This window comes from Microtus pennsylvanicus, chromosome 1 (genome assembly GCF_037038515.1).
Source record: "Microtus pennsylvanicus isolate mMicPen1 chromosome 1, mMicPen1.hap1, whole genome shotgun sequence".
Taxonomy (NCBI): domain Eukaryota; kingdom Metazoa; phylum Chordata; class Mammalia; order Rodentia; family Cricetidae; genus Microtus; species Microtus pennsylvanicus.
The window spans coordinates 128574850-128601715 of NC_134579.1; the positions used below are offsets into that span (position 1 = coordinate 128574850).

The 26866-nt window shown below is 41.8% G+C and overlaps 1 protein-coding gene across 22 annotated transcripts in view; it reads left to right on the forward strand.

Annotated features, from left to right (window-relative positions):
- Window positions 1–26866, forward strand: part of Ep400 (E1A binding protein p400) — a 106658-nt gene that overhangs the window by 35661 nt on the left and 44131 nt on the right. For 13 of the 22 annotated variants that reach the window (XR_012911648.1, XM_075983894.1, XM_075983899.1 and 10 more), the window contains 16 exons: window positions 816–956; window positions 1667–1745; window positions 3199–3248; window positions 3761–3818; window positions 6018–6107; window positions 8414–8521; window positions 9475–9665; window positions 9851–10028; window positions 13755–13891; window positions 15791–15960; window positions 16398–16572; window positions 16679–16815; window positions 19720–19906; window positions 23905–24071; window positions 25352–25521; window positions 26419–26661. Coding sequence is in view for 21 of the 22 variants with exons in the window: in XM_075983894.1 (XP_075840009.1) it covers window positions 816–956; window positions 1667–1745; window positions 3199–3248; window positions 3761–3818; window positions 6018–6107; window positions 8414–8521; window positions 9475–9665; window positions 9851–10028; window positions 13755–13891; window positions 15791–15960; window positions 16398–16572; window positions 16679–16815; window positions 19720–19906; window positions 23905–24071; window positions 25352–25521; window positions 26419–26661 (2281 nt within the window). In the remaining variant the exon portion in view is untranslated. The remainder of the gene's footprint in view (window positions 1–815; window positions 957–1666; window positions 1746–3198; window positions 3249–3760; window positions 3819–6017; window positions 6108–8413; window positions 8522–9474; window positions 9666–9850; window positions 10029–13754; window positions 13892–15790; window positions 15961–16397; window positions 16573–16678; window positions 16816–19719; window positions 19907–23904; window positions 24072–25351; window positions 25522–26418; window positions 26662–26866) is intronic. The other 9 variants (XM_075984027.1, XM_075984036.1, XM_075984045.1 and 6 more) reach the window with 1 other exon arrangement.

Genomic DNA, 26866 nt, shown 5'->3' on the forward strand with positions numbered 1-26866 from the left:
AAACAAAAACAAAAAACAAAACCCCCCAAAAAACTTGTCAGCAAAACCCTACCTCAAAAATAAGAAAATAAACATTATTTTTGTTTAGGGAAAAATGTGAGTTATCTCAACCCAACAATCTCCATATGTAGGAACATTTAGCTGCATTCATGCAATGAAATACTCAATGGCCCATTAGGCATGTTGTGTATTTGTTGAATGTGAAGATATTAATCACATGAAACAGAGAAAAAAAGGTTGTAGTGTCATATAGTAGAAATGTAGTTTCATGTGTGAGAAAAATAGATGTAAATAGTAAGATAAAGTTCTAGAAAAGTCAGGTAAAAAAATGACAGCATTTATTTGCTTTTAGCCATGTTTTCATCTAGCAGACCTAAGAGCCTAGGAGGGCACCTATCAGTGAATTATGTGTGGCTTTGTTTTTTGTGGTATGGTTACTCTTTGTGGAACAGGCTGGTCTTGAAATTGTGATCCTCCTGCCTCTGCCTCCTCTGAGTGCTGGGATTAAAGATGTGCTCCACTACTGCTAGGCTAGGCTAGGCTGAGAAGTCTTAATTTTTTTCCCCCTTATTTCCCTTTTCTCTTGGCATAGCATAGAGCTCTTTTTATTGTCCCTCCCCCCCACTCTTTATTTTTTCATATAGGTGTGCACATTCATGTGGAGGTCAGGGAACAACTTTTGGGAGTTGACTCTTCCATTTCACATGGCTCTTGAGGAACCAATCTCAACTTGTTAAGCTTGGTACCAAGTGTCTCTACTTGCTGACCCATCTTGCCAGCCTGAGTACAACAAACTGTTGAACTTTTTTCCCCAGCTTGTCAGAACTGTAGCCCGTCATCACGAGGAAAAGAAACTTGGTGAGGAAAGAGGGCAGAAGGAAGAGCAGAGCAGGCTGAGACGCATCGCTGCCACCACTGCCCGTGAAATAGAATGTTTTTGGTCAAACATTGAACAGGTAAATGCTGGAATTAGTAGGATCTAAAAAGAAAATCAGCTCAGCTTGGGGAGAGGGGCAGTGCAGTAGACAGTTTTTGTGGTTACCTGTCATCTTTGGTTTACTGTCACCAACCAGAAAACGTGTGTCATATCTCTAGAAAGAAGAAAACAGTTTGATTCTTCATGTATGCTTTTGGCTTTAACTTTTATAGTAAAAATAAGAATCCAAAAAAATCAAATGTGTCCAAACTATGAGGCTGTGTGCCAGGGGACAGAGTCTTAGGAGCTTCAACATTCATGTGTGTGCACCCAGAGACTTTGTGATCACTTGCCACTCTGTGTTTGTTAGTCTTTTGCAAGGTTTAGCATGATCCTGTTCTGACCATTTGTTTTGTTTACCTTTGCAGCTGTGGCAGCTTTGAAATGAAAATATAGTGAAGGCCTGTCAAGTAGTTGTTGGTGTGCTTTGGCTGTGGAAGGCAGTGTCTCAGGATACCTGCTCCCATCTACACACTTTTTTAAGAATTGAGATTTTTTTACTGCCTAATAGAATTTGAGCAGAATAGACTAGGATACAAAACAAAGAGGAGAGCACCAAACTGAGTTATTTTCCTTAAGTATTGTGAATGAGTATTGTGTGAGTTTAATGTGCTATGTGCGGAATTGCACAGTTTACATCCATAATGACTTGCTTATTTACTCATATATATATATTTTTTTTACATTTAGGTTGTAGAAATAAAACTACAAGTAGAATTAGAAGAGAAAAGGAAAAAGGCCTTAAATTTACAGAAAGTTTCCAGAAGAGGTATGATATTGAAACTTTTTTATTACATTTATTTATTTAGTGTGGGATGGGGGAAGACACATGTGTACCATGGCATGTGAGACGGTCAGAGATCAACTTTCTAGAGGTGGTTCTCTCCTGTCATGTGGGTCCTAAGGATCAAACTCAGACCACCAGGCTTGGCAGTAAGGGGATTTACTGGTCTGACCTATCTTTCTGGTCCTCCTATAGTTTTAAAATATTTTCAAAGATTTACATATTCATTTTGTATATGTATGAGTGAATGTGTGCCACCACATGCCTATGGAGGTCTAAGTACAATTTGTGAGACTTGGTTTGTTTTTCATCATGAGTTTTGGGGACTGGACTTAGATGATCAGGCTTGATGGTAGGCTTTTGCCCATTGAGCCATCTTGCCAAGCTTTTAAAGCTAGTCTTAATGAATGAATCTCAGATATAGAGATTTCTGAGGTCTAGATAGAACATTTGTAAGGCCTAGCATTTAACTTATAGGATATGTACACACAGGCTTCACATTTTTTTATATTGTGTTCACCTTTCTGGTTTTGGCTAGAGAGTTCATTGGACAGGAGACCATTTGCATACATTTGTTCTGCTTGTTTTATTTTGTGCACACACATACACAAAGGAGTGTTGTGGGGAGAGGGTAGGATCTCCCTCTGTTGCCCTTGTTGGCCTGAAATTCAGGAGGAAAGATTATTTCTCCAGCACCTGAGTGCTGGGATGAAAAGGTGTACACCACCAGGCCCAGCAACAGTTTAGTCCTTCATCTCAGCGCCTTTGCTGTTTTCACTATGTGTCAGTAACCCAGAGTTGTTTTCATGATTGAAGTCCTGTTTCTGGACGGTAAAGAGACCAACTGACTTATCTGTCAGGCATAGGGCCCTTTGGAAATCGGGCTAGCCTTTGCACTACTGGGATATTTCTGTAGTCGTTGTTTTCCCCAGTAATTGAATACTTAGGTACATGTGAGACAGCAACCCGAGCGGCACCTACTGTCTTCTCTAGTCCTTAGAATGTTCCAGGAGCCCTCATACCTTTTCTATTTTTGGTGACGGAGCAGACTGAGAGGTGGCCATTACTAAAGTTGTAGAATTGTAAACTGAGAGCTAGACAAAGTGGCACTAATTTGAATCCCAACGCTTAGCAGGTAGAGGTAGGGGTGTGTGAATTTGAAGGCAGCCCGAACTCAGCTAGACCTTGACTCAAAAAAACATTAAAAAAAAAAGGGAGAGAGAGAAGAAAAGAAAGAACCACAAGATGAAAACAGTTGTTCTGGGTTACTAAGAGGAATGGGTTTACTGTGCAGGGGAGGTGGTGGAATTTGTGCTCCCTGTCTTTGATTGTTGATAGCCATAGGACTCAGCTCGGATAAGTAGACAGTACTTAGGGAGTTAAAAAGCATCATCTTGCCACAGGTTTGGTGATAATACTATATTTTTTGTGTCTTTAGGGAAAGAGTCCAGATTAAAGATATTTGATACATCACCAGAACATGCTCTGGTAAGTACAGGGTTATTTTTGCTCTCTGACACAAAGTGTGGGCTTGTTATATTTCCTAGAGAAGTTAGTAGGGCATGAAATTAGTCCACTTTGAAAATACAATGGCATTGGGTGGTGGTGGTGCACACCTTTGATTTCAGCACTCAGGAGGCAGAGACAGGTGGATCTCTGTGAGTTTGAGGCCAGCCTGGTCTACAGAGTGAGTTCCAGGACAGAGGCTGCACAGAGAAACCCTGTTTTGAAAAACACAACAACAACAACAACAAAAATATAGTGGCACTTAAAATAGCTGTAGTTTCACTTGGGATATGAATTTGCGAATTTGAGAGGATGAAGTTGTATACAGTAATTAAGGATCTATATCCTCGCTCCTTCTCCTTGGTGGTTATGTCATGATTGCCCAGCAAATTCCTTGGTGCTGTCCAGTGGACATCTGTTAAATAGACACTTCCACCTTGACATCTTACTCTGTGATGTTACATCTCACATTTGTGATTTTTACTCTGTTTCAGGATCTAGGACTATCTGGAAGGAAAAGAAAAGCTAGCACATCTTTGACTGATGATGAAGGTCTGTTCCCTATTCCCCTGATGCTTTAGGACTTGATCTCTAGCAGGATGTGCATTCTGTATTGTCATATTTTCAGCTGTGCTGACTTTGACCATGGTCTTATTATTTTAAATGGGTTAAAAGTTTATTTTTTATTTATCCAGGAGTCTTTGAGTAAAAAGAGTGACCTTTGGTATCTCCAGATGACATATGGAGTGTTTCTTTATCAATTTGGTGGTATCTTATTTTGTGATCTCTGGAAACCTAGGTGCATTTGGAGAGCCTTAGGGATACACAGAGATGATTCAGGGCCAGGTCTTTTTCTGACCTTAGTACATTAGTGGAGATGTACCTTTTGAAGGAAGACATGCTCACTGCCTACCACAGTCACCAGGCTGGGATATTTAGGAGGAGTACCTGTCATGTTTAAATGTTGGCACTTGGTTCAGGGTAGAACACAGATGTAATAAGTATGAGTGACTTGAGATCAGCCTGTGTTCATGGCTTCTGACTTGTTTGCAAACAGATAGCCTGGTTCTCAGTTGTAAGAATAGAGGAAGGAAGCAGAAATAAGGTATTAGAGAAAACACATGATGCTAGATGAGTGAGGCCCCATTGGTCTCAGGAGCACAATAACTGGCTTGACTGGCAGTGTGTAAATTTCCAGTTTGAGGTTTTAGTATGGGGTTGATTCTTGTTTGGGAGAGTTTGAGCAGGTTATTAGTGTGGTAGCTGTCAGGATTGTTTCACACCAGAAGATAAAGACATGAGTGACAGTGACTCACAGGAAGTAGGAGCTTGGGTTCCATTGCCCTGCTTTGACATAGCCACTTGGTATTCTTCAAAGTGCTCTTGTTTCTCCCATTTGTTCCTCGGTCCTACTCTTCTGTCTCTTCTTTTAGCTATTATCCTGGGAGATGGTCCCTCTTCATCTCCTCCCACACAACTCTGACTGTTGGCACTGAAGCTGGAGAAAGGTAGAGGTCAGGAGCAATGCTGGTGCCTCCAGCCAAACAAGGGTCCTCTTGGAAGGATTTAGGCTAAGTACTTGTCTTTCTCTCCTTGACTACCTGCTGATATTGGGAGGCTAGGACGTAGTCATCAGTGCAGCTAGCAGTACATGTGATGACTGAGAAAGCATTGAGGAATAGATGTTTTGGGGTGGCATCTAGCCATGTCTAGTGATTTTAGATGATTTTCTTTGTAGACTATAAATGTGACTATCTGGCTGATTTGGAGGCATCCCCTTGTTGGGTAGTGGGTCAGTTTAGGGAATTAGACTCATTAGGAACTGCTTTGCTTGATAGATATCTGACAATGTTGTCACCTTAAATTCTGTGTTTCTTTGTCAAGGCTGTCCTCAGTTGTGATGTCAGCATGGCCAACCACACCTTTTCACTATTCTTTCTTCTAAGCCAGTTCATTTGTTAAGCAAGTTCAGGAGAAGTGGCAGAATGAAATTCCAACATAGGTCTAGCTTGTCTTGTAAGGTTGCACCAGGCTGTTCATTTCTAGGACTAGCTGTGTCCTGGGCCTGTAGATGTGGTATCTTTTGCCTTGTCAACTTTGGTGAATGGTAGAAGTTTTATAGTGAACAACTGAGGAATTTGGGGATGGAGTAGAGATAGTGGACAGAGTATGTGCATGTGTGTGTGTATGCACATATGCACACGTATTCTGGAAGAGATGGGTCATCTACTAGTGCGGATGAGAAGAAGCCCCTAAAGAACTGCTGCTGAGGAGGTTCAGCTCTTCTGGCCAGCCCTCTTACCTCTGAGAGTTTAGGGTTGAAGAGTAATAGCTGGTCTCAGTTAATGGCCTTTGAAGCACAGGATTGCTAAGGGAGGGCACACATTTGGTCTGGGTTGTTGCCCTTCTTGTAGTAGGCAGAGATGAGTTCCTAGAAAGCATGTATCCCAGGAAGTATGCATGTAGTTTGTCTGCGGTGGGCTTTGTACTGGGTGGGAACTTTACCAGCATTCTGAGCTAGTGTGAGGTCTATTGCATATTGAAGAAACAGACTGAAGTGAAAGGAAACCATTTCCCGTTTGTTGCTTGTTTAACAGTTGTTTTCTGGAATCAGCCTGAAAATTTTAAGAATTTATATTCAGTTTCTTTAATAACTATAAAACAGTTTTGAAGCCTAATAATATTTAGTGTTACTGAGAACTTAAGTAAAGTTTTTTGCATGTCCCTGACCTCTGATAATAACCATTTTAGTGGAAGATGAAGAAGAGACCATTGAAGAGGAGGAAGCACATGAAGGGCTAGTTGACCACCACACAGAACTTTGTAATCTGGCCAAAGAAGGTAGGCTCTCACTATTTTACTGAAAATACTTTCATTAAATATTAAATAGACACAGGAGCATTTGAAAATAATGTCAGATACAAATGACAGCAGTACATGGGGCATAGTGTAGTTATCATTTTCTTTGGACCGCCAGCCCGCTTCCAAATGGAGACACGGAGACTTACTATTAGTTATGAATGCTCGGCCTTAGCTTAGGCTTGTCCCACTAGCTCTTTTAACTTAATTGAATCTGTTTCTAGTCATCTGTTTTGCCATTGAACTTTTTACCTTTCTTTCATTCTGTATGTCCTGCTTCTGTTTCTTCAATGTCTGCCTGGTGCCTGGCATCTCCCTATCATCTTTTTTTCTTTCTTTCCCCAACCTAAGTTCCTCCTCCTTTTTACTCTCCTTGCCTGGAAGTTCCACCTATACCTCCTCCCTCACTATTGGCTGTTCAATTTTTTATTAGACCAATCTTATATAGGCAAGGTAAAACAGCAACACATCTTTACATAGTTAAGTAAATATTCTGCAGCATAAACAAATGCAGCACATCTTTACATAGTTAAACAAATGCAACACATCATTGCATAGTTGAACAAATATTTTGCAATAGCATAGTGCTGCCAAATTCAAGGAAACCTATCTCTGCTGTTAAATTACTTCTGTTCTGGTGATCACAACTGACGTAAGACTTTTTGTGGCTCACTTTCTGAACTCTCCTCTCCCATCTCTGTGAGTCTCCCTAGCCACTGTTGAGACAGAAACAGAATTCCTTCACAGTGGTTTTGTACGGTGTGGCTTGATATTTCTGTCCAGTGGTTCTGCCCAGTAGTTTCAGATATATTGTTGGATATTGCTGTCAACACCTTAACTCTACACACTGTTTCACACATAAATATGTCTTTGGTTACTTTGATTCCAGCAGTACTGTTGTTGGTATTCTGTTCTGTGGTGTTTGTACACATATGTCTCTAAAAAGGCTCAGGTATGGAACATGGTCAGCTTGCAGAATCATGTAGCATATACATGTCTGTGCCAAGCTACATGCTGTATCAGCCTTGGAGCTGGTGATGAAGATAGAGCCCCCTGGTGGCTGACAGTGAAGTGAATTTTCTCGTGTCTGGCTCATTTGACTGCTAAGTTTTCTTCTTAATTGACTTACTTATATATTCTGGATACAAATTCTTGTTTTGTTTTTATTATTTTTAATTATGTGTATATGTGTGTCTGCCTGTGAGTATGTGCATGAGTTCAAGTGACCAGAGAGGCATTGAATTTTCTGAAGCTGGAATTATGGATTGTGACCTGTCTGAGATAGATACTAGAAACTGAGCTTCTGTAGAAGAGTATCAAGTACTCTTAACTGCTGAGCCTTTCTTTTCTCTACCCCAGGGGACATAAATTATACTTTGGTCATGAGAATGGCTTTCAATAGTGTCTGATTTTAAAAAAAATAAAACTTTTAATTAAAAAAAATCATATTTGTTGCTGGTCATGGTGACACATGCCTTTCATCTCTTAGGAGGCAGAGGCAGGTGAATCTGTGAGTTGGGGGCCAGCCTGGCCTACAGAGTGAGTTCTTAGACAGTCTCTAAAGCTACAAAGAGAAACCCTGTCTCAAAAAAAAAAAAAAAAAAAAAAACCAAAAACAAAAAAACCAACAAAAAACCCAGAACAAAACCAAAAAAAAATCTAAAAATGTTAATATAAATTTAACTGAAAAAAATATTTAGACTCTGTATAAGTTATTTTCAGAGAAAAGAAATGTGCTTTTAGAATTTGCAGGTTATAAATTCCTAATCTAAAAATCCAGAATTCAAAAATGCGTTAAAATCCAAAACTTTTTTTTTTCTGGGTTTTTAAGACAGGGTTTTTCTGTGTAGCCTTGGAGCCTGTCTTGTCTGGAACTCTAAAGACCAGGCTGACCTTGAACTCATAGAGATCTGCCTCCTGAGTCCTGGGATTAAAGGTGTGTGCCAGAACCGCCTGACCAAATCCAAAACTTTTTGAGTAGTAAAGAAATGGTGTTCTGAAGTTTCAGACTTCAGAGTATTTTTGATAGTAGATTTTCATATGTGTGTGCTCAGTTGACAAGTTATAGATAGTCTCCAATCCAGAAAATCAAGAGATAAGAATATGTCTAGTTTTAGGCATTTTGGATAAGCCATGCTAGCCTGTATCAGCTGTTTTAGGAAGAGGAGTGTATGTGATAGGCTACCTATCCAGTCTTTTTGCTCTACCTTTCTGAGTGCTTTTTTTTCTTTACAGCTAAGTGGCAGTTGTTATAAAATGATCTTGTTTCTCTTTGCCATCCTTTCCAGCTGAATTGCCCTTAATTGATTTGATGAAATTGTATGAAGGTGCCTTTTTGCCAAATTTTCAGTGGCCGCAACCTGAACCTGATCATGAGGAGTCAAGCGGGGAAGAGGGTATGTTTTTAGTGTTAAAGAATTCAGGTTTAAAATGAAAGCCAAAATAAATATGTAAAATAAGATGTAAGAAATTGGCGGTATTGGACCCAAGGACAGGTTCTTCAGTTCATGTTAATTATGGCAGGAACTTTGGGCTTTGGATAGGATAAAACCTGTGTTGTAACTGTAAACAAAGAACAAGTGAATTTGAGCCAATAAAAAAAAGAAGTATATTTTATATTCAGTTTTCCAATTGAATAAGTTTTAAACTCTGATGTTTTTACTTAATAACGTGCTATCTTTACCAGAGCACTGGGTAAACTGTGGAGGATCTAGAAATATTTTTTCTAGATGTATGTTGTGGTTTATGAGCCTAAGCATTGTCTTGTTTTTCTGGACTCTGCTGTGCTTGCTTATTAACTTGAAGGCTTTTAGTGGTTGGTTTTACTTATTAGGCATTCCAGACAGTCATTCTAATTCTTTTGCTTTTATTAGGTAGATATAAGATGTGAGGACATGTGTCAGTTGTTAGAGGGTCTCCTGTAGAATTCAGGGCCTTTTACAGTCCCCTTCTGCAGCAAGACCTAGGGACAGATACAAAGACTTCTTCCTTGTTTCCAAACTTGTGTGATGTTTCTAATTTTTCCTCTTTTTGATGGTAGTAGAAGGGAGATCATTAAACCTCAGATACTTGTCTGTCCATGTTATTGGCTCCCAATCAACAGAGACATTTCCTGACCACCAGGCTGCTGGGGCAGATTATGCTTTGAGTCCCAGATATAGTTGATTGTGGTGTTTCCTAAGAATTATTCATGTTATTGTGGATGTATAAAATGGATTGCAATGAAAAAAAATATATCAATTATTCTGTATTCTTTCTTGTCGTTCATTCCTCCCCTCTCCCCCGTTCTTTCTATGTTTAGGCTCCTAAAACCCACAGCAGTTCTAGTTCTGTTTCATTGTTTTTCTAGATGTGGAAGACTGTCCTGGTGACAGGGAGAGCCGGAGGGACTCAGTTCTCATTGACTCACTCTTCATCATGGATCAGTTTAAAGCTGCAGAGAGAATGAGCATCGGAAAATCTAACACCAAGGACATCACAGAAGTTACTGCTGTGGCGGAAGCTGTCCTCCCAAAGGGCAGTGCCCGGGTCACAACTGCGGTGAGGAAATCTTTTCTGCCTCCCAACAGGCTCCATAGAAAATTGCTAGAAAAGATAATTGCTGTTCTTCTGTTCTGTAAATCATTTGGGACTGTATAGGTGTGTTATACAGCCTCTAGATTTAGGCTCTGAGAAGGTGTTCTAATTGCTTAGTCATTCCTTAACTGGTCTGTCTGTCACTGTAGGTGAAGTTTAGTGCTCCATCTTTGCTGTATGGTGCTCTCCGAGACTATCAGAAGATAGGACTTGACTGGTTGGCCAAGCTATACCGGAAGAATCTCAATGGCATATTAGCTGATGAAGCTGGGCTCGGGAAAACTGTGCAGATCATTGCTTTCTTTGCTCACCTTGCCTGTAATGAAGGTAAGAGTCTCTCAGTTTTCCACCAGCAGAGTGTTGGATCTGAGGGAGAAGACCTTTTCAGTCTCTTCTGCTCAGAGTAGGTCCTTGCCATGTTGCAGGAAAAATTGACCTGACTTATCATCCTTGTATTGGGCTTTGATTGTTATTTGTCCTTTGTATTAAAAAGTTTAATTATATAATTAGTTTTTATTCTTATTTCTTTTTGTCTATGTGTGTTTGTCTGTGTGAATGTATGCCCTGTGGATTTTGTTGCCCATGGGAACATTGCAGAGGTAGTTGTGAGTCATGTGATGTGGGCACTGAGAACCAGATTCAGGTCCTTGGAAGAGCTCTTCACTCTTCACTGCTAAGCTGCTTCTCAGGCCCACAGTCCGTCCGTCCGTCCGTCCGTCAGTCCATTCATCCATCCTCCCTCCCTCTCCTCTCTTTCTTTATGTGTATGTCCATATATATGTATATGCGGCCATTTGTCAAGATCAGAGGACAGCTTGTAGAGTCTGTTCTCTGCTTCTACTGTGTGGGACCCAGAGATTGAATTCAGGTCTACAGGCTCAGTGGCAAGTGCCCTCACCATTTGTCTCTGCCTCAAGTTCTGGTATGAAAGGCTTGTACCACCATGCCCAGCTGGTATCACCATGGCTTAAATGTATTTTAAAGTAGATGCACATATATAATTGTTAATTCAAGATGGGACAAAAAGCACTCTGCCTTTTTTATTGTTTAAGGGGAAAGGGTGTTAAATGTTTTACTATATTTACAAGTCTACACTATCTTCAGGAGACATGTTCTAATACCCCAGTGGGTGCTGAAATCCTGAACCATACTATGTTTCATTTGAAGTTCAGAACTTAACTGAAAGTAAGCATATAAAAGTGTCTTTTTTGGCATGCTCAAAGTGCCAGCTTCTCTATTCTTTCTTATTAGGACTGTTACTAAGTGTCACTTGAACAAGCCCTGGATCTAATAACCAGTGTTTCTACCTGGTGCTATTGAGCAGGTGGCATGTACAGTGTGGATAGAATAGACAAAGGGATTGCCCCATTTCTCAGAATATGCTTAGAATGGTGTGCAAATTAAAATTTATGAATTCTTTATTTCTCGAATTTCACAGTTAACATTTAAGACAATGATTAACTGTGTTACTAAAATTTTGAGTTTTACTATGGTACTATGTAGTTAGAAGTGATTGTCTTTCTAAAGTAGGAGTGTTCATATTGTTAGTTGTAAGGGGAATGAGTAGGTGAACCTGCAGGAGTTTTAGGCAGGACAAGGAAGTCCATCACACTGTATGTGAGGGAACCAGGGAACTAGAGCCATGGGTGTGGGGCTGGAATGCAGTGGTACACTCAGAGATAGTGCAGTAGATAGGTACGGTTGGAAAGGTGGTAAATGTCCATATGGAAGGAGGGTGGAAGTCTTTGTGCACATGTGACTGTTTCAGCCAGAGGATAGTGTCATTACAGGCCTAGGTTGGTAGGGCTTGTCCACTTTGGTAATAGCTGCTGATGTCAGAAGGGATAGGCTATATGGAGTCTGGTGTACAAAGGGGACACCACATCTCATTGTGGATGGTTGTGAGCCACCATATGGTTATTGGGAATTGAATTCAGGAACTCTGGAAGAGCAGCCAGTGCTCCTAACCTCTGAGTCATCTATCTCTCTGGCCCTCACCTTTCATCTTCCCTCCCTCCCTCCCTCCCTCTATTTTTCTTTGTTTGCTTTTTGAGACAGGGTTTCTGTGTATCCTTGGCTGTTCTGAAACTCAGTTTGTAGACCAGGCTGACCTCAAGACCTCAAACTCAGAGATCTGCCTGACTCTGCATCCAAAGTGCTTGGATTAAAGGTGTGTGCCTCCACCGCCCGGCTGCCCTTTTTTTTTTTTTTTAAAGTTTTCGAGACAGGAGACTTTATTGGAATTACTCTGTAGACTAGACTAGACTCGAACTCACAGAGATCCTCCTGCTTCTACCTTCTGAGTGCTGGAATTAAAGGTGTTTGCCACCATTACCTGGGCCTTTTTTTCTTCTTAAAGACTTATTGTTATGTGTCTCTGTCTGTGTTTGAAGACCAGAAAAGAGTGTTGGATCCCTTGGAACTGGAGTTGCAGGTGGTTGTGAGCCACCTGACATGGGAGCTAGGAACTGAACTCTGGTTCTCTGCAAGAACAGCGTGTCCTCTTAGCTACCTTTCCAACTCCTTCCTTCCTTCCTTCCTTCCTTCCTTCCTTCCTTCCTTCCTTCCTTCCTTCCTTCCTTCCTTCCTTCCTACCTTCCTACCTTCCTACCTTCCTACCTTCCTACCTTCCTACCTTCCTACCTTCCTACCTTCCTTCCATGCTGGGGATTGAATTCAGGGCCTCGTGTGTGCTAGGCAAGGCTTTTCTAGTGTTCCACATGCTTAGTTCTACCCATTACTAATTTTTTATATGTTTTACGTATATGAATGTCTATATAGCACATGGAAGCCTGGTGCCCATAGAGGCCAGAAGAGGCATTGACTCTCCTGGAACTGGAGTTAAAATCATCTATGAGCTGCCTTGTGGGTGCTGGGAACCAAACCTAGGTCCTGTGCAAGAACAGTAGTGCTCTCCCACTCTAGGTTTTTAACCCTATTTTACTAGAGAAAGCCATTTTGGGTTTGGTCATGTTTCCTTACTTGTAAGGTTGTATGTTTAGAGTTTAAAGATTGAATTTTAATTTTTAAATTATGTATATGTTGGTGTCTGTGTGTAGGTATGTGTGTTTGTGTATGGGTACCTATCAAGGCCAGAGGCGTTAGATCTTCCTGGAGCTGCCTGATTGTATGTGCTGGGAATCAAACTTAGGTCTCTGGAAGAGCCGTCTCTCTGACCTGTTGTTTAGATAGATCCTGCCTTGATCCTTAGCACTAACCACCAAAAGGATAAAAATGTTTATTGACTTCTGATTTTTTTTTCTTTGAAACTTCTGTTGAAATGGTGGTTTTCTCTTGAACACTTTCTTTTCAGAATCAGCAGTGGCTACAGATAGGTGAAGTGTAGCATTGCTTTAAATCAGCTATTTCTATCTTTGACCCTTAATTGTATTCATTTCATTTATGACACAGAAATTGAAGTTTGTTTTCTGGGTTACACCTTCTGACTTGTAAAATGCTGTTTTCAGACTAAGTTTGATCACTGGGTCCATTGGATATTTCTCTACCTCGAAGTGCCTAAGGAGGTACCTGTCTGTCTGGACTGCAGGTCATTTGCTACTGGGAAGGTTCAATTAGGGTCAGAGGTCCCACGTCAGGAACTGTCTTGTTTTGGATTGTTGTTTGCCATAGACAGAAATTCTCTTTTTGTTGTTAGTAGTTTGTTTCTTAAGATAAGGTCGCACTGTCCAGTTTTGGCTGACCTAGAACTCATAAAACTCTGCCTGCCTCTGCTGGGATTAAAGGCATGCACCTTTAATACACCTGGAACAGACAAGAGTTTTTTTCTCTGGCTCATGATAAAAGTTCATATGGTTGTCAGTGGATCCTGGTTTTCTTTTTGTCTGTTCTTTTCATCACTGTTTCTGGAGAGCCTGTCCCTGTTACAGTGCAGCAGGGATGCACCTGCCCCTATTCTGGGCAGTGTATCTATGCTGGAGGATAGTTTTTGTTTCCTTGGTATTCGCTTTTCCCCATGGGCCACATACTTAATAAGCTAATCAAACTCAGCTTTAGGTACCTGGATCTCACATATCTTTTTATTTTATTTTATAGGTAATTGGGGCCCTCATCTTGTTGTCATGAGGAGTTGTAACATACTCAAGTGGGAACTTGAGTTGAAACGCTGGTGTCCTGGCCTCAAAACTCTTTCTTATGTTGGCAGCCACAGAGAACTCAAAGCAAAGAGACAGGTACTGCCACCCAACCTCTACCACCCTCTCTCTTAGTTTATTTTGCATTGCTGGGGATCTGCCCAAGTTTCACATATTCTGGACAAGAGGTGTGCCAGTGAACACCCTTAGCTAAGCATCTTTTAAATACGATATACAGTGGCTGAAGAGATGGCACAACAGATAAAAGAACTTGCTGTACAAGTCTGACAACCTAATTTTGATCTTTAAAAGTTGTCTGAAGGTTTAAAAGAGAAAACCAACTCCATAAACTTCTCCTCTGACCCCTACATGTGTGTTGTGGTGCACACATGCCTACACAGACATATCTCACACATGTCCCACAATAATAATTAAGCTTGAAATAAAGCTAGACATCTTAATTTTTCTTAACATAGAATCTCCTTATGTAGCTCAGGCTGCCTTCAACCATTTGATCTTCCTGCTTCAGCCATGTGAGTACTTTACATGCTGCTTAATGTGATTATTTGTATCACTGACTTTTTTTTTTTATTTTTATTTGTTTACTATACAGTGTTCTACCTGCCTGTACACCTGCACTGCAGACCAGAAGAGGGCACTAGATCTTATTATAGATGGTTGTGAGCCACCATGTGGTTGCTGGGAAATTGAACTCAGGATCTCTAGAAAAGTAGCCAGTGTTCTTAGCCTCTGAGCCATCTCTCCAACCCCAATAACATTTATTTGTAAGCTACCAGATATATATGTGGTTCTAGAATTTGAGTCCTTAGAAACTTAGAGGACACAGGGTGGACACCCAGTTCCCTGGGTGAAAGATGCTTAGACTTTAGGCCCCATTTGCCCTCTGGGCTGCATAGGTAGTAGAGTGCTTTCTTGGCATGTGTGGACTGAGTTCAGTTCCCAGTAATGTAAGGAAAATAGTTCAGAAATAAGTTCTTGTCTGGAGAGAGAGTGCAGTGCTTCCTGCCTCAAGACTGTGCTAATTTTCACAAGCTTAATGGAGTGTGTGAGTTCTCCCGAGTTCTTAATAGTTTCTGTGGATTATTCACAGGAATATTTGTGACAGATAGAAGTTTCCTTTGGCCCTTAATACTTAATAGTGCCAGGACCCAAGTGAGTGTGTATAGATCAGTTTCCATTATTTGAAATTTTGGCTCAGGATTAAGACACTACGTCAAGTAAAATTTATTAAGGGTGGGTCTTTAGGTACATTTCCTCTTTTACAATCTGTCTTGGTCTTTTTCTCCTGCTGTTAAAAATACAAAGCAAAACAGCCTCCTCCAAAAAACACCACAGAGAAGATAATTATAAAGAGCAGAAATGTATTGCTTGAAGTTCTAGAGATTGGAAGTCTTAAGGCCAAGTTTCAGATAGGTTTGACATCTGGCAAGGGCTTGTTTTCATCATCCAAGATGACACTTTTCTTGTTGTGTGCTTACTTGGGGGAAGGCAGAAATGCAGAATGGTTTCACTTGGATTTTGCTACCTTTCCATAAAGCTCTGACTTATACTTAGGGACTGAGAAGGTCCAACTCTTAATATTGCCACAGTGGGAATCCAGTTCACCATAGTTTTAGAGAGGATGCATTAGACTATATTCCATTCTACACTTGCTTTAAATATCTTGTTGCAGTTAGTTGCCATGTAGACATCTGCATTTCTTACCTTCCTTGTTTAGATTATACACTATAAAAACCAGAATTGTCTATGGTAATCTGTTTTCCCAGTGAAAATTTCTATGTCTTTTAAAGCAGCCTAATTTGTCATTGAAAGGTTCTAGAAGAACAGAGAAGAATAAGAATGCCTTGAACTTTTTCTTGTGTAGTTGTTATGAAGAATAGGTCGGATCGCTGGTGATGTGCAGCTTGTCTGAGTGATTGCCCAGCAGTGCTCTTTACATGGTTGCAGGGAAGACAGGGGCTTCTTTCTGTATTGCAGGAGTGGACTGAGCCCAACAGCTTCCACATCTGCATCACGTCCTATAAGCAGTTCTTCAGGGGCTACACTGCCTTCTCAAGGGTGCACTGGAAATGCCTTGTCATTGATGAAATGCAGCGGGTGAAGGGCATGACTGAGCGGCACTGGGAAGCCATCTTCAAGCTGCAGAGGTCTGACCTCACTCAAGTGTTCTGTCCTTTCCAAATCTCCAAGTGTTCTTTGTTCTTACCTAAAGATTCTTAAACTTGAATCATTGTATACATATATTAATTTAGTGAAGAGAAATTTCCATCTTCTTTGTCATAGCATGTTGGACCTGAGACAGAGTTCCTTTGTCAGTCCTTTTCTTTTGAGACAGGGTCTTACTATAAACTTGTGGCAAGCCTGGACTCTGTATGTAAGCCAGGCTAGCCTTTGTATTTAGAAGTCTGCCTGCCTCTGATTCCACCCCTTTCTCCAAGTGCTGTGTGTCCTGCTGTGCCTGTCCATTCTTGAAGGCATATGTATAGTTGCTGTCTTCACTTTCCTCCACACATTGCCAAGGAGAAGAGTTATGTAGCCTCCTTGTGTGTTTCAGAGTTCAAACATTGTTCCGTTTTGTTTGTAGCCAGCAGCGCCTGCTTCTGATCGACGTGCCTCTGCATAACACTTTCCTGGAGCTCTGGACCATGGTACACTTTCTCATTCCTGGAATCTCCAGGCCTTACCTGAGCTTCCCCCTGAAAGCTCCCAATGAGGAAAACCAGGATTACTATCACAAAATGGTCATAAGATTACACAGGGTATGTTTGCTTTGGTGACTGCAGCTGACTCATTTAAAGCATATTTGCCTTCTGCTAAATATACCATGGCATTATTTGGGGAGAAAATGGTTGTTATTTTCTTCAGGTCACACAGCCATTTATTTTGAGGAGAACAAAGAGAGATGTGGAGAAACAGCTGACCAGGAAGTATGAGCATGTTCTGAAGTGCCGCCTTTCCAGTCGGCAGAAGGCCTTATATGAGGATGTCATCCTACAGCCTAGGTAAGTGCTGCTTTGCCCACCTGCCCCTCAGCAATGAAAAGCAGATGCACCCTGTTGCCTCAGTGAGTATGCCTATAATTGAGTCAACCAGGAGCTCTGCCATCTCCAGAACATCCCCTCTTAACATTCCTGCTTATTCTGCCTTTAGATACGTTTTATCTTCACATCTGCCATTTGTGTAGCTTGATGTCTGTTTTGCTGCCTGCTGCTTGTTACATTAACTTTGGTGGCCAGTGTGAACTCAACTGGTTGACCAGCTTACTCTTTAAAAGTAGCTACTGCTCTACCGGGTCAGTATGGTCTTTCTGGAAGGTAACCAGGGCATAGTTTCCATGTCATGTTAGAGAATCCTGTGACCTGAATAGGTCATCTCCCAACTCTTGCCTGGTAGCCCTAAATGTCATTTAGTGGGCTCAACTTTTATCCTCTGAATCCTCTCCATGGCTGCTTTGATTCTTTTGTGCTCTCTGGTGTCTTATGTCTAAAACAAATTCAAGAACTGTGGAAATAAAGTTCAAACAGATTTTAATTTTAGACTTGGAGTTCTCAGGACTTAAATAGTACTCTTTCAACTCAAAACAGCTGAGAAGAGCTACATGTGTTTTTACTATGACCTCATATGATAGGTCTCATCTGTGGACCTAGTCCATATCCATCAGGCTAGTCTCACTCACCTGGCTCACAGGTTTCCCACTCTGGGTAGGAACATGGTGCTGTGGTTAAGGCATACTCAAATCTGTCTTGTATGCACTTGCCTTAGCTAAGGCCTCCATCTACAGCTAAGGCAAGTGCATACAAGACAGCTTTGGGTGTAGGCTGTACCAGGAAGGCAGTGGGGCACAAGGCCCATTCATGATGGACACGTAGAACCTGGTCAGCCTCCTGCCACTTTTTGTTTGCTGAGCACAGGGTATATGTGAGTCTCTACGAAAAAGTAATAACTGTCTAAAGTTCTTGGAGTAGCCTGTGGCTTCCTTGATGCCTTCAAGAAATGATTTGGCATTGCTGTACCATGTTTAAAAGGCTTACTGGAAATGTTGGGACCGAGTATAAAAGTGAATGGCTGCTCATTTATAGGTTGTTTCCCAGGAAGTCTTCGCCAAGCTGAATTAGTAATGAGACACTCAGCTTATCATCTAATGCTGAAGAGGAGCAGGGAATGCTCGCTCAAAGTACTCACTGTATCAACCCCCCAAACACTGTAAGCTACTTGAGCAGAAAATACTTGGCCATGTTGATGTTTCAGCAAGATATTGACATTTTTTTTTTAACCTTAGTGATACACTAGTTCTAGCTAGTGAGAGTAATTTTGTGGGAAGGGGGGAGCTTCTCTGGAGGTCAGGTGCCAGCAGGCAGGAGAAATATGGCTCAGTTATCCTTAAATGACTTAGATCGCCCTCCATTAGGAGTTCTAGCAAATCATTGTTCAGGGAATTTAGGTTGATATGTGACTGTTCCAGCTGGATAGTGATGTGCTTGTGTTTGGGAGTGATGTCATCTTTTGTGAAAATGTCAGAGGTCATAGCATTGGATCTAGAACAGCTGTCTAAATGATCTTTTTCTGGTTCTGTGACACCTGCTCTGAAGAGGATAACAGTGAGACTTTTCCATGTTTCCTTCCTCCTCTGTGAGCCACAATTCAAGGGCTAGTGTGTTAAGCCTTTGTGCATCTTGGTCCCATTTTTTGTATTGGGGAACCAGGTTTCTAGATACAATTAGGTGCTCAGACGGCCAGACAAAAACCTGAGGTAGGGCCCTCATTTCTATATTACACTGTCCAGATGCATAGAAACACTAAATCAGACACATTCAGGTTCTCTCGTGGCTTCTGGCTTTCTGAGGCAGCTTCATTTCTGCTCCTGTCTGCACATACGCACCCCCCCCCCCACACACACCTGCTCTTTCTCTGGAAGCATATATCATTCTTAGACTCAGGGAAGTAGATCCCAGTCTTAGCCCACTCGAAGCCAAACTTGGCAACTGTTTTAAAATATCACATTCCACTTCTATTTATTCTTTTAATCTAGATGGATAGTCTGTCTTGTTTATTATTCTGGTTTTGTGCCTAGCACTGTGCAGAGATTTTTATCACAGGACTCAGGGCTGGCTGTGTCTGGCTTTCCTGTTGTCCAAGTTAGGTTTACTGTGAAATTCCCTTTTGGCAATGTTTCCCAGGATTCCCACTGTTCTCTGTTGTATACCTAAGTTGTTTCCGAGTAACTAAGACCGGCTCTTCTCACGAGGAGCTCGGGCTCCTCCTGAGCCCAGTTCTTTCTAGGCACCGTTTTGATAAGTTGCTTGGGTTTGGAGCCTGCAGGCATCTCACTGTGGTTCTACATCCCTCTCTCAAGCTCTCCAGATGGCCATTCTTCATTACCTGACTTGGGAGTCCCCTTCCTCGTTCAAGAGCTTTATTCCATGCTGCAGTTCCCTGATCCTGGTGTGCCTTGTGGATCTCTGATACTACAGCAGGGTTTGGCTTGAAGCCTGCTTACCATCTCATCTGTGCACTCTCCTTGCAGGACCAGGGGATGTGCTTTCTGGGGTATTCTGATCCCACCTTCTGACTTAACTGGTTCTTTTTACATGTCAATCCATACCTTGAGTGCTTTTACTCCTCAGGATAAGTGATCGTGATATTATTGAAACATGGTCCTTTTACAAAGGAACAGTCTTCCTTGAGATTTGGCTTGTACTAACCCTTTGTCTCTGGATCTCTGGAGTGAATTAGTAGAGACCTGTGTAGGAATGTAGACTTGAATGTGCAATATGACTAATTCACTGTCTTGGGAAATCTTGTTAGTTCCTATGTTTCTGAAATTAAGGAAGTAACTGATGATGAGACTGAACGATGAACATACATTTGCCCTTGACACTGAACTCTTGCCTCTTCTCTATGAGCAGGACCCAGGAAGCTCTGAAGAGTGGACACTTTGTCAGTGTCTTGAGTGTCTTGACACGGCTACAGCGGATCTGTAACCATCCTGGGCTGGTAGAGCCACGGGTACCAGGCTCCTCCTATGCAGCAGGCTCTCTGCAGTATCGGTCAGCCTCTCTAATTCTCAGAGTTCTGGAGAGAGAGTTCTGGAAGGTAAGAGAGGGGATTTAGAAAAGTGGCACAGGACTTCTAGTACTTACTTTCTAGATAAAATCCACATGGTTATATTGATTTCTTTCCAACTCTTCTTCTCTCAACCTTACTAATGTACAGTGTCTCAAGTTGTGACCCCCAACCATAAAATTATTTTTGTTGCTACTTCATAACTGTAATTTTGCTACTGTTATGAATCGTAATGTTTCATTATCTGTGTTTTCCAATGGTCTTAGGTGACATCTGTGAAAGGGTCGTTGAGGATGCACACAGGTTGAGAACCACTGTCCTAGCTCTTTCTGTCTCGTGTCTGTCTGTGGGCTTATCTGGCTTTGCATTCTTTCACACTTAGAGTGTTTTCAAGGTTCATCCTCATTGCAGTCCGTCAGGATGCTGTTCCTTTTAAGGGCTGGGTAGCATTCTGTTGTGAAAGGCCACATCAGGCGATTTTCACCTCTTGCTATTAGTATTGCTGATGAGAACATTCCTATAGTTTGGATTTCATTGTTCTTGTGAGTCCACTTCAGGCCGGGCTTTTCCATCTACTTCTTTAAAGAACTGCCAGCTTGGGGGCTGGAGAGATGGCTCAGAGGTTAAGAACATTGCCTGCTCTTCCAAGGGTCCTGAGTTCAATTCTCAGCAACCACATGGTGGCTCACAGCTATCTGTAATGGGGTTGGGTGCCCTCTTCTGGCCTGCAGGCATATACACAGGCAGAATATTGTATACATAATAAATAAATAAATAAATAAATATTTAAAAAAAAAAAAAGGAACTGCCAGCTGAACCACTTGATTTGCCCTAGCAGTGTGTGGGTTTCCATGACCCTCTTTTTGTTTGTCTTTCATCCTCTTCAATGTATTGCTGCTTTCTTGTTATCTTAAGTTCCAAGAAATACATATTAGTGGTGCCGCGGAAAGCAGGATACTTGCTCTTGTCAGGGCCATAAATCTTGTTAGTTCTCAGCTGCTCAGCCCCAAAGTAATCACACAGAAACTATATTATTTAAATCACTGCTTGGCCCATTAGCTATAGCCTTTTATTGGCTAACTCTTACATACTTATTTAACCCATTTCTATTAATCTGTGTATGGCTACGTGTATGGCTTACGAAAATTGGCATCTTTCTCCGGTAGGACGACATGGCTTCTCCCTCTCTCTGCTTTCTTCCTCCTAGCATTCAGTTTAGTTTTCTCTGCCTAGCTAAATTCTGCCCTGCTATAGGTTCAAAGCAGTTTCTTTATTCATTAATGGTAATTACAGCATACAGAGGGAACTCCCACATCATCTCCCCTTTTCTGTTTAAATAAAAAGGAAGGTTTTGACTTTAACATAGTAAAATTACATATAACGAAACAGGTATCAAGCAAGAATTACAGTTACAGTATTTATAATTACTTTATCTTTTATCACAACTAAGGGAAAGTGTAACTATAAATTCTTCAACTCCATCAAAGACTCTAGAAGGATATAATATTACTTAAGCAAACAGGAAGTGCATTGCAAGCAACTTCCAAAACTCTAGAATTGACAGAGACATCTTGCTGTGTGAACACCCAAAGTTCTTCTGTATTGTTGGGGCATCCATCTTCAGCCTCTAACCCGACAGACTTTTCCATGAAGCAGGAAATTTCAAAGACAGTTCTGCCTATATTGACAGTTTGTCAGTCACTTTCTTCATGTCCTGCAGAATGTCATGAAGCAGGAACCCTGAAGGACTGTCTCACCTTTAGGAAACTTGAGCAGTCATTTTTCTGTGGGTCCTGCATGTCCAGTTCACACAGCATACCTTCAAGCAGTCTAGGCAAGGGCAGTTACTTGCCCAAATGGCTAGCAAACTCTATGAGTAGCCTCTTCGATGCCCATCTTCCTCTTGAAGTAATTGCTGCTGCCAGGAGCAGATGTGTCTCATTGTCATGAAAAGTTCTAAATTTTAAAACATTTTAAATACCATATTCTGTAGTCTCTGAAAGGTTTGAAGAGTGCTTATCCATCTGAAATATATCTCTATACATCTAGAAAATCTAACATGACTACAAGTTTGATTATTATATATGATTATCTACTAACCTATATTTCAAATCAAGAGCAGAAATATATATATATAACACAAAATTGACCTTAAATTTGTATCAACAAACCAAGAGTCATGCCAGTGTAAATCTCTATAGCATATCCTCCTTTAAATGTAAACAAACATTTATAAACAATATTTGGGTATATGGGATACATAGTCCAGACCTTCTATGTACATTCCGTCTTTACGTGGCTTATTTTTATTACTCTATTACTTTTTCTGCAAGTTTAATATTTATTTTATTATCTTTATTCCTTTAATCTATGACTGTACTCTGTCTCTTTAAAGGCTTTTTTATATTTTTTTATAAACCATTTACTTTTTTTTTTTTTAGAGATTTATTTATTTATTGTGTACACAGTGTTCAGCCTCCTTGTATGCCTGCAGGCCAGAAGAGGGCACCAGATCTCATTACAGATGGTTGTGAGCCACCATGTGGTTGCTGGGAATTGAACTCAGGACCTTCAGAAGATCAGCCAGTGCTCTTAACCTCTGAGTCATCTCTCCAGCCCAACCATTTACTTCTTTTTATAACTCTCTATACTCTTTTTTCTTCTCTCTCCCAGGCTTATGTACATTTTAAAAACACACTGTTTCTAGTTTCTAATTTAGAGGTCTTTTTCATCTGAATTTGTCTTTATTGTGTATCTGTAATTACTTTTTTACCAGAAGTGTTTCTTAAAATGCTAAACCCTTCTTATGAACGTAAGCGGCACCATTGCTAGGGGAATTACGGCACTGTCTGTTTACTTCACCCAGCCCAGCATGGTGGAGCTGTTTGCTACCTCTGAGAGCCATGCTCACAGCCCCATTTTTAGGTACACAGCCAGTCTATGTTGCCATTAAGCAAGTTGTAGTACTCTGTTCACAAACCCCATTTAAATGCTTGGCCTTCTGAAAGAGCCAGAGGTCACGCTGGCAGCACAGCCCAGAAAGCCTGCATTTCATAATGGTGCAGCTTTTTTCTGCTACCACTGAATCAGGAAAACCTCTCTTAAAGGAGCCACAGCATGCCACCAACAAGCAAAGCCCTTTTGGGAAAATAAATGTGGCTAAACTTTGTTTTTTAGTGTCTAGAATTCCTTTCCAGGTTTTCTCAGGTTTTTATGTGGATGTAGTTACCCACATTGGCGCACCAATTTGTTGTGGGGGACCACTTGTTAGTTCTAGGCTGCTCAGCCCCAAAATAATCACACAGAAACTATATTATTTAAATCACTGGTTGGCTTCTTATTGGCTAACTCTTACATATTAATTTAGCGCTTTCTATTAATCTGTGTATCACCACGGGGCTGTGGTTTACTGGGTAAAGTTTTGGCATCTGTCTCTGGTGGGGCTACATGGCCTCTCCCTCTCTCTGCCTTCTTCCTCCCAGCATTCAGTTTAGTTTTCCGTGCCTAGCTAAGTTCTGCCCTGCTATAGGTCCCAAGCAGTTTCTTTATTCATTAATGGTAATCACAGCATACAGAGGGGACTCCCACTTCAGTCTGATTGGTTCCACTCTGTCTAGCACTGAGTAGCCTTTACAGTAGCCTTACAGGAGTTGCTCCACACACTGATCAGCAAATGGAGCCACGCTTGCCCTCTCCTCCTTCCTGGGGAAGACTGCTGTTTGTCTCCAGACTATTCAGGTTATGAGTGGTTGCATATGTTCCTCTGCAGTTCCAGGTTGTCTCTCAATATCTTTGTTCATATGACACTGGGGAAAGAAAAAACAGCTGTTGTCCCATTATGAAAAGGAAATCTGGCCCTCTGAGGAGATGTGATTTTACCTAGCCCAAGCATGAGACAGCTTGGCCTACCATGTGAAATAGCTTCCTCAACTGACTCTTACCTTGTAACAGGTCTTGACTCTTGGTCAGATATTTTCATCTGCCACCTATTATAGAATGTTTCTTTTTTTTTTTTCATTTCTTCTTAGGAAACCGATCTTTCTATATTTGATCTCATTGGGCTAGAAAATAAAATTGCTCGCTATGAGGCTGAATTACTGTGTAAGAAAAAGGTGACTCGAAAACTCATGGAGGAAGTCTTTGCTTCACCACCTCCGACAGCCCGGCCAGCAGCCATGAAGCTCAAGGCCAGCAGGTACGTGGATTGGTTAGAAGCAGCATGTGGTTCATCTGTCATGTTCACTATTCCAAGGATGTTCTGCTTGTTGAAAGATCAAATGCCTGAACCATAAGCAATCCCTTCCTCTAGCTTACCTTAGTCAGTGGTGATGAGAAAAGCTGTGCTCTTGAGAATGTCTCATATGTCCCTGGTTTCAGTGAACACAACTACATTAACAAGATACTCAAACAGAGGCAGTAAATCCTGAGAGTCACTTCTCTTGGTTATGTTTAATAGAGTAAACTTTAGGATTTGGGGAAATGATAGGGCTGAGAACAGTCTGCTGTCTGACTAGTCAGTGTCTGTCATGGCAAGGTCAGACGACTGATTGGGAAGAGTATAGAGTATGTTTATGGGCCAGAACAAGGGCAGACATGGGGTCTACTCTTACAAGTGATACTACAATATAAATGATGATTTGGAGTGAGAGAGATCATGAGGCAGGGAGAGGTAAGTGATGAAATCAGGATGTAAATGCTTCTGAACAGACTAAACCCAGTGGTGAAAAGGAAGCAAAATCCTGTGCCTGGGTGAAAAAGGAAAACAAGAAAATATTTATTACTTTAGAAATAAAGAGGACATTTGTACAGATCAGAAACCCATCTTCAAGTTCATTTTCAGACTTCCTTGGGACTGTGATCTGCTTGCCATCCTTAGCAGCTCAGCTCAAGCCTGACAGACCCATATAGGAAGCCTATAGCCATTACAAACAAGGCCTTCTACTTGTACTTACCTGGGCTTTGTTAAAAGGTTTCTATGACTGGCTTCTTGTTTGTCCTTCCATTTTCTAGGTCAGAGAACTCTTACCTCTATGATCAAACTAGAATCAGCTGCTTAGTTGGGCACTTTGTGTACCTTTCCAGCTCCTGTTATTTCTGTCCACTTCAGAAGCTGTCTTGTCACATGTACTAGTAGAGAATTTGATTTTTCTTTGCTGTTGCTTTAAACCATAGTTAGATGTTATATGCCAGAGGTGTTTTTCTCTTTACATACTTTGACATATTCCTAATAGTTGAGATTGAACAGTATTCTTATATTACTGATTGAGATGTTGACCTTTGAGGACAGAGTTTGTCAGTGGTTCCACATGTTGGACACAAGCTTCTTGCCAACTGTTATTTGGAGCTACCTTGTTCCTACTCTATGCCTCTTTAACTTGCCTTCCCAGCTGATCTCTGAGGGGCAGTCCTCTAGAACCCATGCTATCTGCGATGTGGTGATGTTTGTGTCTTCTGCTTGGGCCAATGGGCATCTAGGTTATTTCAGCCTGTGCAGTATGGCCAGAAGCCCGAGGGTCGTACCGTGGCATTCCCCAGCACACATCCACCTCGGATGGCAACCGCCAATGCAGCCACTGCTGCCCCACAGGGCCAGGTTCGAGGACGGCCACCGATTGCTACTTTTTCTGCCAACCCAGATGCAAAAGGTATCTTACATAAGCAACTCTCTTTTATAGAAGACTGTGGGAAAGTTCCTGCCACCCTGTTCCTGGCCTACAGAGTGTTATAGCCACTACTGTAGGGCCTGGAAACCTCCAAGGGCCTGTGAAAGTGCCACCTACAGATCCTGATGAATTAAAGACTTTCCCTCCCTCCCTCCCTCCCTCCCTCCCTCCCTCCCTCCCTCCCTCCCTCCCTCCCTCCCTTTTTTCTTTTCTTTTCTTTCTTTTTTTTTGAGACAGGCTCTTACTATGTAGCCCAGGATAGTCTAGAATTCACAATCTCTCTGCTTCCAGTCCCCTGAATACTGGGATTTACAGGCATGCAACACTGTGCCTGGTTGTAGAGATTTGTTTTCTGTTCTGGGTTTTCCCTATAGAAGAAAGTTCACCTTAGCTGAGCAGGTGGGCAACCTCTACAAAGTGTTCTCTTAAAGTATGTCAAGGTTGTTGAGGAAAGTTCTGAACCTTCCTGTTGCATTTGGTGCTATTGTTTTAGTTTCCTTGGTAAGGGGACAGGGAAAGTCCTAGAAGTGGTCTTAGCCTCATCTGAAGACAGCAGTGCAGAGAGAGGGTGCTTCTGTGTGTTTGCCGTGCTTCCTAACAGCTGAGAGCATTTGACAGCCCTGTTTAGTTCAAGGTGTTTGCCCTGTGTGTTCTGTCAGCTTACAGGGAGCTTTAGTGATTGACAACAGACAGAGCCTTAAGTTTCTCTTAACCCAAGGACTGTACAAGCTCCTCCTTTTTTGTTTCCTAAGAGTGGGCTTCTCATTTGAGAAACTGTGAAATAATGTTTATGTAATTTCCTTAACATTCGGTTGTAAAATACTGCGTGTTATGAAGAACCTCTAACAGCTTTGCACAAAACAACCTTATTGATTGCAGCAGCAGCAGCCCCGTTTCAGAACTCTCAGGCTTCCGTCGGTGCGCCTCGACACCAACCCACCTCGACCTCCAGCACAGCAACAGGCCCAGCCCATCCTTCGAAACTGCGGGCTCAGACCGCTGTCCAGGCCTCCACCCCAGGCCCACCCCTGCCCCCGCCCCAGGCCCCCTCGCTGGTGGCCGGGCAGAGTGCACCGCCCCAGCGGCTGGTGCTTACCTCGCAGGCACAGGCCCGCTTGCCCAGTAAGTGGCCTTACTGTCCAGAGTCTGCTCTCACTGCCTTGGAGCAGTGTGTCAGGAACACGGGATGTCTGAAGAGCCTTTGCTGTCCACTGCCTCTGTCTGTCCCTCAATCCAGGCCTGGAGCGTGATGCCTGTCATGGTGGGGCCTTGCCAGAGGTCATTGTCCAGGGCCCTGCTCTGTTCTACTCTTCTCCTCCCCATTCAA